This window comes from Macrobrachium rosenbergii, chromosome 5, assembly GCF_040412425.1.
Source record: "Macrobrachium rosenbergii isolate ZJJX-2024 chromosome 5, ASM4041242v1, whole genome shotgun sequence".
In the NCBI taxonomy this organism is placed as follows: domain Eukaryota; kingdom Metazoa; phylum Arthropoda; class Malacostraca; order Decapoda; family Palaemonidae; genus Macrobrachium; species Macrobrachium rosenbergii.
Window position 1 is genome coordinate 39,484,124 of NC_089745.1, and position 19,406 is coordinate 39,503,529.

General features: G+C 36.8%; 1 protein-coding gene across 1 annotated transcript in view; it reads left to right on the forward strand.

Moving 5' to 3' along the window:
* LOC136838687 (uncharacterized) overlaps positions 1 to 12,779 on the forward strand; it is a 359,996-nt gene extending 347,217 nt beyond the window's left edge. The window contains 2 exon segments of the mRNA XM_067104090.1: positions 4,205 to 4,284; positions 4,471 to 12,779. Coding sequence (XP_066960191.1) covers positions 4,205 to 4,284; positions 4,471 to 5,005 — 615 coding nt within the window. The 3' untranslated portion in view covers positions 5,006 to 12,779.
* The last annotated feature ends 6,627 nt before the right edge of the window (positions 12,780 to 19,406 follow it).

Below are 19,406 nucleotides of genomic sequence, written 5' to 3' on the forward strand. Positions count from 1 at the left end.
TCAAGCCTCCTCCCTGTAGTATTTCTCATATGGGTGGGAGGCTGTACCATTTTCGGGCCACTGGAACTTCAGTCCCTGGGCCCAGAGTATAGTTATCAAGGCCGGGGTGGAGCTGGACTGTTGTCCCCCTCCCCAATCAGGTTCAATCAGCCTCCAGGCCAGAGTTCTGGGGTCTTTGTGAATGGCCTGTCAGGCTTTTTCAGTCTGCCAAGGAAGTTCCCTTCCACTGGAAAATTTTTCCGGCGTGTCCCGTTTATTTTCCTTATTCAATGCGGCAAGTCTCGGTTGCTTACAGTCTTGTGGGTTCGGATCCTACTGCTCCGTGGAGCCGTAACCACCTCTATAGACCTTTCCGACGCTTCCTTTCACATCTTGGTTGCAGAAAGGTCCTATCCCTTCTTGGGATTCAGACTCGGGAGCAGGCGCACCCCTTCAGGTTCATGCCCTCCTCAATGCAGCTCCAGAGTCTTTGCCAGTTTGAACAATACCGTAGTTCAACAGCTCCGGTATTAGAAGGCTATGCTAGCTGCATATCTAGTTGCCTGGCTCATTTGGGCACCCAGCGCCAGGAATTGCCTGAGGTTGCCGGTCATTATAATCGGTTTTCTAGAGTCTTTGGGCTTCTAAGTAACCAGGAAGGAATCCCACCTGATTCAGGAGGGTAGCCTTCCGTAGTTGTGAATCCAGTGGAAGCGGAAAGAGATAGCAAGGGCGACCTATCATTTCATCAACTCAAGCATACCTCTCGCCGTGCCCAAGAAAAGGTCTTGGGTTCTCTCCAGTTTGCTTCAGTGACGGTTCTCCTTCTGAAGTCAAAGCTGGAGTTTATGACCGGGGTATGGCGGAGTCAGGGACGTGTCTCCCTGATTCCTCCTGCTTGAATAGTGGCGTCCGGCCTTGCACAACTATCAAGTGCTTACCGAAGTCAGTTCCTCTCCAGCTTTCCCCTCCGGCCTCAGTATTCCACACCGTCACCTCTCTGGGCGGGTGAGGTGGATATTTTTTGGCCCAATGAAATACATGGAACTTAGTCGGTCACGTTCCGGCAGTTCCATATCAACGCTTTGGAGGGCGGTGACAGTCTTCCTGTCCTTGGGAAACTTCTTCCCCCCAAGAGGTTTCCTTTTAGGCTGGTTCTGAACAAAACAGCAATAGTGCGCTGTGTAAACAAGTGGTTTTGGACTCGAGTTGCTTCTTTCAGGTTATGGTTCATTCTTCTCCATAACCAACAGACACAAGTGCCTCTGTCTACCACCCTTCTCGTAGGGGTCCAAAAGGTCACTGCTTTTTCCCTATCCAGGGCTTCCCCCCTGGTGTCGGAATAGTCCTTAGACGGAGCGTCATTCAGGTAGTCTTGTGACCTTTTCCTGGACCTGGAAGTAGGTCTGTTTGCAACCCAATTCAGCCACAAACTATCAAGCTGTCCCGTCTGGTATAAACTCAGCCTGCGTCAGCCCCCTCAAACTCTGATGTCCTGGCTTTGTGGTCTTTGTGAATCTTACAGTTTAGGAGGAAACTGATATTGGTCCTGTTATTACTGTTTTCCTGAAATCAGTTAAGGGATCCTACTCTACTGCAGTATGGTTCTGCAGTTAAGTAACTAGCACTCTTCACATAGTTTTGAAGCTACAGTAAATGATGCGGCCACATTGGCCTCGAGAAAGTGTTTTGTTGGAACCAGACTCACAGGCTCTTAACTTTCATCCCTAAGGTCTGTGTTTGTCTAAGAACAGTATTCCGTCCACATTCGGTTTCCTGGTCTTTGAGTAATGTATCGGAGTTAGCTTCGGTAACCAACAATCATCTTGTTCTTACCTTTCCTTGTTAAGGAAGTCCCAAAAATTTTTAATCAGCGTAGATTCTAGTGTTAGTTTTCCTGTACTGTCTGCCCTGTCTGGCAGAACCAATCATTTTGGTTTCCCCTCATCAGGGGCAGTGTTGCGAATTCCTCACCCTAACTTTCTATCTACAATTGAAGGTCCTCATTTTCGGTGGTCACCTTGGAAAGTACTCCTTTTACAAGGTCTGTTTCTGTGCTCAGTTTTCTCCTTACAGGCTTTTTAGACAGGACCTCGCAATTTTGTCAGATCTTCTCCTTTAAAAAAGGGGGTACTGTCATTGGGTCTGCTATTAGGCAGGAAGTATTTTCTTAATACAAGCCTATTCAGGTTCTATTCTAAGCTCATGATCTTAGACGGTGACCACTTACATTATTTTCATTACTTGAATTTAGAGGACCTTACTAATGTTCAGGGTAGAATTCTCCTAGTTTTCAACGTCTCTATTTAAGTCTTTAATAGCATAAGAATGATGTTTATTTCTCTGTTATTATTTCACCGGCTGACACAGGACCCCGATCCAGAAAAAGGATTTTGACAAAGGAAAATCTATTTCTGGAGAGGGGCCCATGTCACCCGGTGACCCACCCTGTTTTTCATTTCTCTCCTCCCATGGTAAACTTCATTCTAGTGGGGTGGGTGCTAACATGGAATGCGGCTAGTGTTGCCTTGTATACAGTCCCATGAGTAGTGCATGGGCTTGTATCGGCACCTCTCGTTGGGAATTTTGACATTGGGAATCTCTATAGGATAAGGTTCCGTGTTTTGTAGTTCACCCTTTTCCATACACGACTCCATCTAGTGGAGTTCGCTCTGGGGTAGTAACTCCAGCATTTCATTTAGCTTTCTCTGGTATCTGCAACGGAATTACCTAGAAATAAGTGCTGAATGGACTTTTTCACCGGGTGACACGGGCCCCTCTCCAGAAATAGATTTTTCCTTTGTCAAAATCCTTTTATTATTCAGAAGATGAACCCTATTCATATCATATGGAACAAGCCCACAGGGGCCATTGACTTGAAATTCAAATTTCCAAAGAATATGGTGTTTATTTGAAAGAAGCAACAGAAAGAAGAGATCAGTTATTGAAGAAGAAAAAATTATTTGACAAGTTGACTTTGATTTGAATTGTTGTACTTTGCAGAAACCATGAGCAATGTTGGTGCTATATCAGAAGCACAAGATGAATATGAAAATTGAAGTAAGGTAAAATCAGAGTGGAAAGAACAAGACTAGAGGGAACAGATGAAAAGTAAAAAGACTGAATACACTGCAGCTGGGGCCAGAGGGTTGCAATGCACAAAAGGTACCTCACTATAGAGATAAATAAAGCAGACATTTATATGATGTGTAAGAGACATGCACTGTACTTCACTGTGCTGCAGAGGCATGTGTTCTAACAAAGTAAATGAAGATGTGCTGCAGATGCTTGTATTCTAACAAAGTAAATGAAGATGTGCTACAGAGGCATGTGTTCTAATAAAGTAAATGAAGACGTGCTGCAGAGGCATGTGTTCTAAGGGGTAAAAATCCAGATTTAAATCTGAAATATGTAGGGAAGACCATATTGCAGTTGAGGTTGCTGTAAGATGTAGCTTCAACAGGCAATAAAGGAAGCCGAGAGTCAATACTGATATAGTTTGTGCACAGGTGAGTAGAATAGTATTTGGTAAGAAAGCTGGTAAAATTGGAAGTAGCAAGACTTAGAAAATAATGGAGACAAGTTGTATACAAAACCTGGACCTGAAACAGCATCCAAATCCACCCCAAAATCACTTTGATGCTATGAGGTGTCATTTTTGTCAGTATTCAGCTGGTACCACAAAAGTACACATATTCTGTAGAATAAGACCATAATGAGTATCATAGCATAACAATGAGGAAAGTAAAATATAGCTCTATGACAGACAGTACTCTCACAGGCTTTATGGATGGAAGGGTTAAGGATGAAATAAGAGAAAAAAGGAGGTCTAGGTGTGCTCAAAACAAATCTCTCTTATGCCATAAACAGTTCAAAAACAAGAGCATTTTCTGTGTGAGATTAACCCCTGCAAGAGATCTCATCCCATGAGCAGCTCATGCTTTTCCACTTTAGTAGGTACAGAATGAGGGTGTTAAAAAAATTTTTGTAATTCACATTATTATAAATCTCTCATCTGTGTGACTGCAAGCATTTGATTTTAATGACTGTCCTGTATGTAAACCTATGGGGCATAAGGAAGTAGATCAGCCAATTTAATTATTAGCATTCATAACCAAAATAGCATATTGATATGTGCATTACTTGTTTACTTGACAAATGAGATTTTGCATTAGTTTTTGCATTTGTTAATTTTATCATACATGTTAGTTTCTTTTCATTGCAGGGAATGTCTAATGATCAAGTGTTAGAACATGTCAAAGCTGGTCATACTATAGCCATACCAAAAGGAGTGAAACCACAAATGTAAGTTAAAAGTGTTCTTAAAAATTACTGAGAGTTTTTTGTAAATGAATGTTTAGTTTCGTATATAAACACTAACTATAATGCTATATACTTTACTAATTTTATTGATCTCAACCAGAAATGTTAATATTGAAAGCCTAATCATTTATATAATAATACGACTGATGGTAAATGTTCTTTTTACAGGGAGATTTTACTGAGGAGTTGCTGGCATCATGTTCCCACAAGAAGGATTCAGATTTCACAAATAATTGACTATTTAACAAATTACCCGCGTTTGATATCGCCTTGTCTTGATGGACCACAGTCATCAGTGCAGATCGAAGACACTGTCTCACTTGAGTTGAGAATACCTGATAAGACAAGAAAACTGTCATTATCAATCAATAATCGCTTACCTCAAGTTGTATCGAGTCGAAAGCGATCAATGAGTGGAAATATGGTGATGAATGTTCCTCCTCTTACCTCGAGCCTAAGTGAGGATGGAATGATTTCAGCTCATTCCAACTTAGATGCTCTCAATCTAAATCATGTGACTTTAGAGGAAAATGAAATGGGAGAGGACCCTTTGTTACCCCCTGCTCAATATGTCTCCTCTGGATACATGTCTATACCACACAAAGACCTAAAAGAAAAGGAAAATTTAGTAAGTAGACAGCAGGGAGATTATTGCACTACAGATATCACCGGTGACTTGTGGACTAATGTTACTCCTGTATAGGGAAACGCCTCTTTAGGCAAATTTAAGTGACCAAAGTAGTGTTCTAGTATTTTACATATAGATCTAATATATATATATATGTATGTATGTATGTATGTATGCATATGATGTATACATACAGTGTACATGTACATGTATATATAAAATGTATAAACAAAGTTTTTGAAGAAAAGAATTATGAAACACTGATGTGCCAAGATCTTTCATCACATCTCTATTACCATTAGAGAACAGGACAAAAGATTGCTGTGCTGAGGGTTTTCAACTTCATAGCCCTAACGTTGCATATACATCATGTTGTATCTTTCATGATACAAAGTTTAACGAAATACATGTGTCTATCTATACACAATATATATTTATGTCTTTGTGTACATGTATACACACATCATATATATATATATTCATATATATGTGTGCATATATACAGTATACATAATTTAACAGAGTTCTTTTTACTGGAATCCTTGACCAGATATTTGCAGCAAGCATATGTGATATACTCAAATGCTAATCCTCATCTGGTCATCTATTTTATATTATTTATAAAATATTTATGTGATTTTATTACTCAGATGGATGTAGATATTCCACACTGAGCAGGGATGTTTCTTACTCTACTAGCTTGCAGTTAACGCTTGGAGTATCAAGTTCTGCAGGTGGCATATATCAGTATTATTTTATTATGCAAAGGAGATTCATATGCAACTTCTGATGCAATATGAATCATTTTAGGACATTAAACATGTGCCAATGCTGAAGATTAAACCTCGCAGGTGAATGTCATTTAGTCAGTGCACTATTATTATGATTATGATGATGATTATCATTAATATTATTATTATTATTATTATTATTATTATTATTGATTTTTACAATCATTTTACTAATTTTATTACTGTATTTTCTCACAGGTATATATGGTATAAATATATACATTCAATATTGACAACCCATCCCAAATTCAGTGTCAATTCAACATTTTATCTTCCCCAAACAGGACTTTGGGGGGACTTTAGTTACAAATACATATACTTCTTATATATACTTTCCTTAACTATGGGCCCACAGTTAACTTCACAGTGATTTGATAAGATTGATGGTCATCAGGTACTGTAAAAAATATCTCACTGATTTTGAGTCAATTACTTTCAATACAAAATACATGATATTAAATAAAAAATAAGAGTAAATTAAATTATTTTCATAGAAAATAAAATCTGCACTTTTTTAAAAATTCACTTCTAATGACTGGTACTAGTAGGTAGACTAAAAATTTTATCTCAGATTCTTCAGCATCTTAAGGCTTCAAAGAGAATATTGGATAAATTTTTAAATCATCAGTTGTATTTGTTTTCAAAATTACATCATTATTTTTCAAATTATTTTTAAGGATCATAATTTTCTTACATTTTAGGTGATTTTTTCTTTTATATCATAATAGAAATACAGTATTGTGTTTACTCTTAAGTGTAAATTGTTGTAATATGACAGTAGAATTTATTTAAATCAAGTTTATTATTAATGATTATCAAGTTATTAAAGATGGTTATATATATACATACTATATTTATGTAAGTTGCCAATGTATGAAATATTTATAAATTATAAAGAATGAAAATTATAAAATCTCAGTTTAGAGGGGCAACTTTGTAAGTTAGACATGGGAAAGTCATTAAAGAGCAGTAATATATATAGTCTTGTCACACACAAACTAATTCTGTAGCCTTTCCTTGTAGGGCAGTTCCCATTGTGCAAAAGAAGAGGAACTTTTCTTTAAAAATCTCTCAACCTCTAAAATGTGGGGCCTAAGTTTTCATCTAACAGACTTGCTACACCTTGTGTAGCTTTTTTAAACGTCATTTGTAAACTGATAGATATTCCTTTTTTTTTTTTTCATATCATATATTGTACTATTATATATTGTTTGGTTGATTCTTCTTCAAGTTAGTCTGCACGTGTAAGGGTTCATTCATAGGTTACCAATGCAGAGAGACACACACTGGCATGTTGTCCTTCATGAGATATGAACCTTTCAAAGTTCTTTCATGTTAAGGAACTCGCAAAAAAAATGAGCATTACAATTTATCATGATAAATGTATCTGATGGACACTTTCCTTCATTGTGATTTTAAGACAGAAATTTCTTCAAGTACATACACTAGCAGGTATGCATTCACAGAAGAGTCGGGAGACTCCCCAGTTTATACCTCAAAGAAAGAATTTATCCATTTCTTCAGTCGTATTTCAAAGGAATATTCTTTCAATTTATTAAGTTTATCAGAGTTCTTAGGACCGTAGTTTTCATCAGTATTCCAATGGCTACTATAATCTAAAGCTCAAATATTTGTGGATGATGATATCATGCAGTTCAAAAAGGCATAAGGATCATGTCTTATTTCCTCCCTCACAGGAAGAATAATTAATATTGCAGTGACTGATTTATTTAAGGGTTTATGAATGCCTTAAGGTCATTTTTATTATTTCATCCAGCATATTTCTTTACTAGTGCCACTGATGATATCCATATAGGTCTTTCTTTGGTTTAGCTTTTTCTCTTCTTTAAACTTATGAAAAAGTATGGGGAATAGCTTATTGTCATTCAACAAGAGTTTCTATTACCGGCTTTTAACTCCATTCATTGCTTTGCTTTCAGTTAGAAATTAGGATCATTTGCACCAAACTGATCCTTCACATTCAAATACTGCTCATATTAACTTAAACTGAATTAGATTGTGAAGTCAGTTTTAGGATTCATAAAATCTGCTGAGTTAGTTTGGTTGTGGTGCCCAAAGTCTGAGCTGCGGGACTTTTACGGGTCAAATATGTCGAATGTCGAAGGCCTCATATATGAGCTTCTCTCAGCTTCACTGCTCTCCTTTGTAGTCATAAATTATCATAGTGAATCATTTGGTAAAAGGGTCACTATGCTTTGTATGTGCTAAGCACACATCTTACATATGTACAGAACAATAGCTTTTAGGATGTCATCTGGCATAACACCTTGTACATGGTTTCATTTATCATCACCATATACTGTTAAATCAAGTCATGCAAAAGGTTGTGTAAATTTTATGATGAATGAAGTATTATTCACTTTATTCCTTGTCAGTGAGTGTTTGTGAACTATGTTTAAGATTAGCTGATGTAATAGGTACTGTACTAAATGCAACCACTGTATTGTATCGGTTCTTTGCTCACATACTGTCTATTTATTTATCTGAAAGCTATATATACATATAATATATATATATATATATATTTTGAATTTTTTTTATGTATACTTTTGGAAATCATGCTGTGCCTTTGTCCAGAGTTTGATTTAAGAAGCTGTTGAACAAGAAAAGTCTTATAATATAATCTCAGGTAAGCCTGAAAAATCAAGTGTTTCACAGAGGTACAAAAATACCACTGAAGTATAGCTCTAGCACTGATAGGAAAATTAAAATGAAAGTCTGTAATAGTAAGCAAAATTTACATTGAGAGATTCTAATAGTGCAAAAACTTATTCAGCAATTCTGAAGCTTACAAAGTTACAGCGAAGCTCTTTATCATATTAGTGATCTTAATAATTAAATGTAAAGGTTGATGTTTGGTAATACATTTTATCAATTCCATAATTTAGATGTAAATACTGTTATTGACATTGATAGTTCAGCTATAATGACAGCTTAGAATAACTCTTGGTGCTTTACAGAATTATGTAATTTCTATCAGAATAAGCATACTGTGTCATGGAATAGCCCCAATAATTCCAGGAAAATGATTATATGTGCACTAGTAATACAATGCTTGTATTGTCTTTTAAATTTACTGGAACCATCCAAAATATATTGTACAGTAGCTGTTTTTTCTCCAAAAGTAAATAAACAGGCATCAGTTGGCTAAAATATATATGCAGCTTACAATCGAATCTGTTTCCTTGGTCTGTGTTTCATTATAATGTATCATACCTTTCAAATGATATTGGTAACAACTAGATCATTTAATTTTTCAAATATAAATTTACAAAAGTCAGAGCTCCAAGTGTCAAGGAGGGCCAGTTATTTTTCCAAGACCACCAAGCATAATATTATGGTACACACATAATATATTTTTAGGTTAACAACATACCTGTATACATTATTTGTTTTTGTTACTTCACTAGATCAGTTTGATGTAAATGTTTCTGAGTTTGTACTAGATTCCTTTATTATGCACTAATTAAATTACATGTCCTATGCAATGTCACATTTTTTCCACGTAAATAGAGATGCTATAAAAATCTTTTAAGTATGGTCCTGAAAGTACCATTGTATATGACTAATTAAGGTAGTGACTTGTAGTACGGAATCTTATGTAGTTTTCATTGTGCAGTTGTCAAGTTCAAGATACACTGACAGTTCTCCATCCCTAAAATATGCATCTCTCTTCACAATTTGAATTTTAACTTATATCATCCATCATGCCAAAGGTAGTTGGTGAAATAAAGATTATAATTTTACAACACTGTCAGACTTACAACTCCAAAATAAGAAAAAAGTAGAGAAGTCAGTTCCATTCTCCCCCTTTCCCAAACTGGTGAGGTGAAACGGGTTTATTTTAATTCCTGTTTCAACTTTACCATTTCCCTTCTCATAATACATATACAGAATCCCTCCTTTTAAAGTGTCTTGACTTCTCATTTCCTTTTTATTTTTGTGCATCCCACAATAAAAGGCTCCCTGTCCATTGCATATCATTTCCTTTTTATTTTTGTGCATCCCACAATAAAAGACTCCCTGTCCATTTAATATCATTATCCAATTTCCAGGTCACCCTCACAAGTTTGACACACTGTATTTAAGGAATTTATGCTTACAAGAATGAACAGCAGGGACAACTCCACATTTTGTAAAAATCTATACCCCCAAGTTTCACATTCTTTTTGACCTTGTTGGATCTACAAACATATTTATCTAGTAATGAAGTCACTCTTTGGGTTAAATAACCTTTCAACTCTTGTTTTCGAAAGCTTACTATGAAAATTGAAATTTTACCCAACTGCTAAAGATACTGATCAGTTCAGTAAATGCTACTGTTCCACACTGTCTTCGTAGGTGTAGAACTTCTCTTCCTTAATGTTGAAATTATCATCAATACAATTATAGGTACATGAATTATGTTAAAATTTAAATGTTTAATTTCACTTTGTATATGTTAGGAATGAAAGCGGTATACAGTATTTATGATTCCCTGTGCCTTAATTTACCTTGTTTTTTTAACACAACATCTTTATTCCCTGCCCCTAATAATCATATAAAGTTTTTCACCTGTCAAGTATCTTCAGTAGAGTACTGTATGGTCTCGACATTACACAAATGCTCTCCTTAACTAGGAATGTAAGCTGTTTTATTAAATACTTCAAAGCCTTGCAAAAATATTAGCTGTGAGGTATATTAATGGAATATTGTACAGTCCAGCTGAAAGTGATACTATGTTATTTTAAAATTTTCCATGTGCAACAACAAATAGTACTGAAATGAGAAAAATTAGTGGTGAAAGTATCTTGGGACTTTATGAATTAAAAGTAAAAAAGCATTTTCAATAATGTACACATCTGTTTTATGGGAAACGTTTTGACTTCAAAGTGATAATAAAAATCAACTTACTATTACCAATTCAAGCCTAAGTGAAGGTTCTACATTCAAGTTCTTGTTTATATGACGTAAGTTTCTTAAAATTAAAAATTATTCCTACTATGTCAATCATTAATTCCAAAATGCTGTTCTCAAAGACAGTGCATAATTGCCAAGTCCATCTTGCACAAAAATGGGATCCAGAGTACCTTTACAACTGTGGATGTTTTTAGCCTATCATTATGGAAACTTGTTAAATTATTTAGAATTTGTTTTGGAAAAAATGCTTGATTTGAAGGGCACGCACTTCAGGTTTACTGCGATTTCATCAACATCAGCTTGTGATATGTCACCTGAGTTTTGCTTTAGGTAAGCAAACACAGCCTTAATTTTATTAAAGAATCATAACATAAATTCTTGGTTGAATTATATCAGTACAGCATGGATACCATGTACCAACTGCTTCCTAACATGAGTTGTACCTTTTATGTGAGCTTGATTCAAGACACTTTCAAGAATAGACAAGTAAACATTTAAGATACTTTACACAGTTTAAGACAATGACATTCTGTAATTTTGCATATAACAAATGAATTCAAATTACAATTAAAATCTCACTACTGTAATCCCAATAACAAGGGAAACTTTTCAAAAGAATATCACTTAATTTATAATAATAACTTCTGGACAAGTACTGTACAGTATGCCATTATATTCTCTAAAGCATATTCTTGTTCTGCATTTATAGTAATAACTTCTGGACAAGTACTATACAGTATGCCATTATATTCTCTAAAGCACATTCTTGTTCTGCATAGGCTAAATTTATTCATATCCTTGACAATTTAACTGTTTAACACATTCTCTAAAGCATTCATTTCATATGATTAAATTCACCTCACAATGTTTCTTTGCATCTGAAAAGCAATGTTTATTAGGCATATATTACAGTATATATTTTCTTTACTATCCATCATAAAACATTTAAGAGAACTGTGAGTTTCTTGAACTCGGATAACTGCAACTTAATGGCGAGTGACAGTCGCCTAACAATATGCTTTCATTTCTATGAGAAGTACAGCATTTTTCTGTATTGTATTGAAAATTCTACCCTTCCAAAGTGTTTAATGATATTTAGAAGTTCCTTTTAAAGTATTTAAGTGTTTTCATATAAATGTATGTTATTTACACGATTGCACAATGTTTGCAAGTATTATTCAGGATGAGAAACACATTGTATAAACCATGCTTGTTTTTTCATTTCAAAGCAGTCTTTATAGATTGTTCCACAATGTACAGTATACTGTATACAGTACATACTTGATATTCTGCATTTCTCAAATGGAATCAGGAACTCTCATCAATTCATCTTGAATGTATATAGTTATAAATACAGAACTACTACATGGAAGGAAGGGCACACTTTCGGGTTGCAGAGCAGACGAAATATGTAGTACAAAAGTATTTTACTAAATTTTAACGAGTTCAACCACTCCCAGTGATACAAAATTATATTTTCATGACACCTTTAAGTATGCATTTTGTATTCCTAACTGTTTCGTTTTTTTACTTCCTTATTGTGGTGTGGCTAAGTTTAGTAACTTAATACAGTAGTCTAAAAAACAAAAACTGGACACTATTAGTCTACTGTAGAAGTAGCAAATGATAAAGAGTAAGTTTAAAAGTGTAAATACATAAGCATTGTGAGTGGCTTAAGATGCACCATTAAACTAAAATGCTAAATGTCTTACAGTAAATTCAACAGGAATGAAATCTTATAAGTGAAGCTTCTCCTAAGTTGCACATTTATTCTTTTCAGAATTTCTTAAATGTTCTCAACCTCTCAATACTAGTAGTTTACCCAAACTACTGAGAAAATATACCAAATAATGATCCCTGTGAGCGCTAGGTGGTTACTATTAATGTAAGTTGGAAATCTCAAAAAATATTTCAGGTTCTATAGAGTATAAATGTGAAATCTGATTTGTCAGGAAAAATTGGCAAACTCTCATGTTTCGATGAAGTGCTGTTATTCGCAATATCTTATTCATGTCAGGACAGGTACAGGATACAGTGTTGCCCAAGAAATTCATATTAAAATATCACTTTGCACTAATTATAGGTAAGAAGCTGACCTAACATTGTACAGTGTACTTTCTAATAAAACTTTAAATTATGTCATTCTGTTAATAACCTAATCATGTATAAATTCTTAATAGCTGTGTATGTTTTCAATCATTGATTCCAGTTTTATTTTTCGTGTATTTTTTTACTATATATATACTTTTCTGTACAAACTTACAAGCTTCATGAAATGCGTGCAGTAGTGGAGGTTGTGTAAACATTCTTTTGGTGGCCTATTGTTCCATTACATGTCTGCCTGCATCCCAGTGTCGATCGTCATGACAGTTTCCAGAGCTTCAGGTTCTATGACGTCTTCTCGCCTTACAACGCCTCTTCCCAAGAGTTTCCAGAGCTACAGTTTCTGTAATGTCATCTCAGCTGTCATCAGCTCTTCCCGCACTGTGCTGTCACCATCCGTGTCATGTCCATCAACTTCCATCCCTGGACCTTCTATGTCTGCTCCCTCCGACTCTTGTTCAGGCTCTTTTTGACAGAGTTGAAGGTGTTTTTCTGAAGAAGTACAGCAGTACTGAGTTGCTGAAATCAAAGAAGAGACGTCGTAGATCTCCTTCCTTGTCTTTGTCTTCATCTTCTCCTCTTCTTCTTTGTCGTCTGTTCTGTCCATCCCTGTCAGACATTAAAGGAAAAGGGACTTCATAGCTCCTCCACGCAAGAAGATTTGCAGGCCCTCTTTGGATTGTCACTCCTCTTCTCCTGTAGCTGATCCTTGTTCGTCCAAACACATCTGTGTTGAACCCGTTCCAGCTTCATCTAGAGCTGCTTCAAGCTGCGCTCCCTTCAAGGCACACAGCCGTGTTTCTTCTGCCTTAGCTGACGAACCTCGCCCAGTTCCTGACTCTCATGCTGCAGTACTCATGTCCAGAGAAGCGTCCTCTTAGAACCCCAAATCTACGGATCAGTCTTCTCCACAAGAGGTGCATGTGATCTTGTCTTCATCTACTTTTCTTGCTCAAGGAACAAGTGTTTTCCAGAGCTGTAAGGAGGATGATAAGGCTCCCCTACATTAAGACCGCAGGTTTGTTAGTTTTTCATTTCTAAACTGCTACTTGAACCTAACCCCAGGTCTACATGCATCTGTGTTACATGTATGTTTTTGATCCTAATGATGACAACTCTGTAATAAATACAATAACTTATCTATGTACCATTCTATCTATCTATCTGTATATATATGTATGAATGTATGACCTCTTAACTTCGGATTTCTTCACACATTCTGGATACACTTGTCACTATGAAGATCCAAATACATGTGATAAAATCTTGATGCCTGTGGCAGTATGCAAACCCATACCCAGTACATCTGTCAAATTCCAATATATTTACTAGAGCTGGAACAGGCCTATGCCCACCATCACAGCCAAGTGTTTAATCATTTATTGCTTTTTCAGGCTGAAATACATATATAGACTCTACTGTTCACTCTTTTACTAGATGCAGTATGTATGTAATTCCAATAACCACAATGCCCTCTTAACTTCTTGGTGGTATGCTTTTCAATACAAAGCCTAGGATCCATTGTGATGCAACAGATACCAGGGAATCACATTGCTTCTGGGAGATCTACCCTCTGAATGATGTTCAGACTTGGGATCAGTCAATCAATATGCCTCCCTATACTGTACTAGGTAGCAGCCAACCTATTAGAGGAAAAGTAGGACAGGATGTATGCACTCACACTTCCAGTGCTTGTGGCACAAGAGGTGGATGAGCTGCATATGAAAATTTCATCCTGAGAACCATGTAACCAGCATGATCACCCCTTGAATCAGGGTGAATGGTAGAAAGGAGTAAATGTCCAGGTGGTCCAAGTTTTCACTGTTCTGTTCTTCTATTCCAGACTCTTTGGTAGAGATGGAAGATTCCATCCAAAAGGTTGTGAAAGTCTCCCCAGATTATTATGCTCACGAGTGAGCATGGAAACCTGCCAAGAATGCTGCTCCAGTTCTGCTTGATTAGGCCCCTCAGAATCATGAACTTATTCCTCTTTTGTGAGGAGGGCGTACCTGTCTACTCCAGGAAGCATGGTGTTTGGTTGGTACAAGAACCTGGGGAAACATCACGCTCCATGGAAGACCCAAACAACATTCGAAATCACAGTTGACCAACTTACATCCCTCCCTGTACTCAAGTAATAGCCAAACTACAGGGAATAGGGGAGGTTTGGGATCTTTCTATTCTTTTTCAAAAAGACTGCTTATTTCACGCTCCTAAGATTACTACTATTTTCTAAAGTTAGTTGGACTTACAAGTTTCCCTTCTGTTTGGATAAAGGGAAACACTGCTGCATTACTTAAGGGATCAATGCTGTCCTCATGCTTCTTAAAATATAGGCCAAATTCAATTAGTACCTGTTTTATCCAAGGTTTTTGAGAAGCTGCTCTCTAAGCATCTCTGTAGGTTTGTTGAAGATAATGACCTGCTACCAGCATTATAGTTTGACTTTCAAAAAGGCTCTGGTACATGTGATGCACCCCTGTCAATATCTGCCATTCTGCAAAGTACTCTTGATGAGGGTGCAGAGGCACACATAGTCGGTTGAGATTTTAGTGCAGCCTCTGCCCATGTGAATCATAAAATGCTTATCTCAACCTAAGATAAATTTTTAATATGCTGAACCCAAAGGGTCTGTGTTTATGGCCAGTACAGTACCTTGAGTAATGTCATTACGGGTAAACTCACGGTAGTGTTCTTGGACCTTTGCTATTTATTGTCTATAACTTGTGACATGTGGCAAGGTGTGGATAACAAATCGACTGCACATGCAAATGGTGCTAATCTCCTAGCTACTGTTCTTTCTCCATGCCTTAGGTCTGTGGTTGCAGAATCCTTGAATAGTGATCTGGCATGTATTCATGAGTGGAGTGCTTTGGGGCATGAAGCTTGACTTTTTCTAAAACTCAAAGTAAGAGAGCTGATCCAGAACACTTCTGCCTTTGCATCCTGATTTACATTTACATGGTACTGTTTTAAATATCAGTGACTCATTTAACATTTTACGTGTGACTTCTATTGAAAAATTGACTCTGAGAAGCATATATTTAATATTGCTTCCTCTGTTTCTTACAAAGTTGGTATTTTGTGGACATTTTTTTATGCTATGTGATGAACCTATTATATCTAAGTGTTTTAATTCTTTTCTTTTTGTTCCCTAATGTGTGGTCTTCCAGTGCTGACTTTCATCTCAAACTCTTGAATAATTACGTCAACAGTCAAATTTATTTTGCCGACCCTTAATGTTGACTTGAGGCACAGACACACACTGAGTTGATTATGTTTGTTCCATAAAATGTACTAGAATATATATTGTCTACACTTTTTTTTACTTAACCTAGCTGTGCTTGCTCACGCCACTATACAGGCTTTTGTTGTATACAGTCTGTTGTTTTCAGTATCTGGTTTAATTCTACTCAACTCAGTTTGCAAGGAGTTTTATTCTGGCTATGACTAAAATGTGAAATAGATTGCCTAGAGCAGTTGTGAAATCTTCTAACCTCCAAATGTTTAAGCGAAGAGCATATTCATTCCTGCTTCTCCTGATGGCTTCTGAATTCAGGTGCACTGGTTTTATTTTCTATTCAGTCATATTTATTTATTTATCACCTCTTCCTACACCTTACCTCTCTCTGCAGGCTGATTTCTCTTGGATAACCTTTTGGGTTTTGAGTCTGCTTAATCTGTCCACAAGGGTTTTCACTGAAGATTTAAAGAGAGAAAGACAGATTTCACCACATGCTTTCTTCTCAGAAGAAATTTATGCCAGAGGTTGGCACTCAGATACAAAAGGGCACTCACATACAAAAGGAAAGTAAATCCATTTCCTCCCAACACCAGTAACCTCTGAAACTTCCCCCTCCCATCCTGAGAAGAGACACCTGTCACAGTGCGGTCTGATGAAGTGTGCAACCACAAGGCTGCCTTACAAGAAGCCATGGCGATGAACTCCCAGGCACCAGAATCAGCCGCAAAGAAGGACAGACACTCTTGGCAAAGTCTCTCAAGAGAGATTTTGTTTGTCAGCCCAGACTGATGAAGCCACAGCAAAGGGTACAGTCTCAGAGTCCTCTGGTGCAAAGTACTTCCTCTGGTGGGGTAGTGGCTGGGGAAGGAACCTGCTGAGTCTGCTGGACAACTAAGAACTCTCAAATCAGTAGATCAGAGAGATAACTTGTCTTAAGACACCACAGGCAAGTTGGCCCCATGGGAAACATTCAACCACTGAGACAAGCCAGGTGTGAAGCTGTGGAGGCCATGCCAAACTTATTCTGAACAATACTCATATATAAAATGTAATGGTTTACATTTCCATAGTATAGTAACTTGAAACTATTCACATACTAGTTCAGGTTATATCATGCAATGAATGTCTGAGTTAGGCCACAACACATTACAGGTACTTACTTAATTTTACAGTGCTGTTTGTTAGATTTGGTAGGGGGTCCAGGGAGGAAGAAGCCCTGACCCAGCTAAGGACACTGCATCCTGGGTTATGTTAGCATAGATGTGGTTGAGTTAGTTTATGCACCCTGGGTTATGTTAACGTAGATGTGGTTGGGTTAGTTTATAACCATATTGATTTTGATCTACAGTGCCCTAGATTAGGTTAGGTGGTGGCGGTCCATGGGTGCCATCCCTGGGCCAGGTAAGGACCCAGCCCCCCTAGGTGATGTTAGGTTAGATTAACACCCTTATATTTCACTTTTGTATTATCCCCCACCCATCCCCATAATTGTAGGATATAATAGGATCTAGTATTTCTAAAACTATTAGTTTGCTACAAAAGTGGATGTCAGAAACGTTCAGAACTTCAATTGTGGTGAGAAATTATAGTGTCTTAATTTCTCACCAACATATTAGTTTTGAACATTTCTGGTATCCATTTTGATGGCATATTAGTAGTTTTAAAGATACAGTACTGGGCACTCATTATAGCCTGTCCTACAATTATGGAATTATGGGGACGACAGTGAGAAATCATAGCTTAAGCCTATAAATGTGGAAAAATTATGGGCTAGTTATTATAACCCTGATGTCGAAGGTTAGGCCTAGGCCATCTTAAGCCTTGCAGAAAAATTACCTTGAGTACTTTTACACACTTCTAAGTTCAAAGGTAACATCTACCACAACTTGCTTTTAGTGTATATACAATGTATATAAGCCTAGTCAGCAAACACAAAGACAGTCAACTACGTTACTATGGTGTTTGGTATTGCTAAATTACTCGATAATAATAACTAGGCCTAGGCCTATGACTCGTACGTTTCAATTTAAATATCAGTCAATGTAACAAACACAATGAATAACAGGCAAATAAACGGAGATATTCGATAAATTAACAAAAACAGTGACCTGTTAAGCGTAACTGTCAAGTGACACCGTCTGGGGACCGTGACAGTGAAGTTTATGAAGTGTGTGTAGCCTAGGCTTACTGTTACTATCTAGAAATTTAACAATAACCAGACAATTTCGTGGCATATTCGACTGTCTTTGTTTTATTCTGCCCATGTATATTCTGTATACATTAATAGCAAGTCGTGGTAAATATTACTTGTGTCACCGTACAGTGACACCATATTGTGACCGTGACATTGCCATTCATGGAGACAATCTTGAACAATATATCAAGATTTTCATTAAAGTAAAATGTCCTGCTTTATCCTCAGCGGACTTTAAAGTAATCATTTCTGCTCGGTATGGTTTCTTTCAACAGTTTGTTACAGTATATATTTTTTTTTACTGACAAATTGCAATTTCAGTTTGTTCTTACTTTAAGGGTAATTGTGACTATGTAAAAGCTGTCAGGGAATTTTTTTAAATTAAGAGAAATTTGCATAGCTCAGAAAAAATTAAACAATGGTGACTGGCAGACCTAGTTTGAACACGCTGGAGCTAAGTGACGGGAAAAGGTGAGAGGAGGAAGAAATTACCGGAAGAGGCAATTGAAAATTTTAGAGCCTTTGTTAATTAATGATTAAGGGCAGACTTTGTTGCGTGCATAGCCATACTGGGAATATAAAGGAGTACTAATAGCTAACATCTTACTATTAACAGATCTGTATAGAGCGAGGAAACTAAAAATAGGAAGTCTTTATCCATAACTTATTGTACAAAATAGACAGGGCCCAAGCACTGGAGGGGAAATGGTAACCTACTACTTTACCGGGGCCCGGCAGTCTCGGTAACCGCCCCCGTGACAGCAGCTTATTTATTTTAACTTTCCTTTTTAAAGAATAAACAAAACCAAAGAATGAAGGATACTCAAGGGGCCCATGCTCCCCTAACAGTATTATTATTATTAATGACTGATGATCAGCTATATTTTTGGTACTTCCACTTACTCTTGCAATAAAGTCACATAAACTAATTGAGTGTGATATATTCCTAATATTTAATTTAAGCCTGTAGTTGGACGCCTGAATTGTGTGAGGTCTGAGATGGAGGTGATGGTGTAAGGCTCCGAGGGGTAAGGAAGAGTGTGAAGTGGACCAGTTTTTATGCAAGTACCGGGGCCTGAAATTGTGATGCCTAGGCCCTGACTATAGAGAAAATAGACTGCAGACACAGAAAATGCAAAAACAGAACGAGCAAGGGAGCTGGTGTAAAGGAAATTCCTGCTACTATTATTTTTACTTCAGATGTCACGTGATGTAACCAGAGTA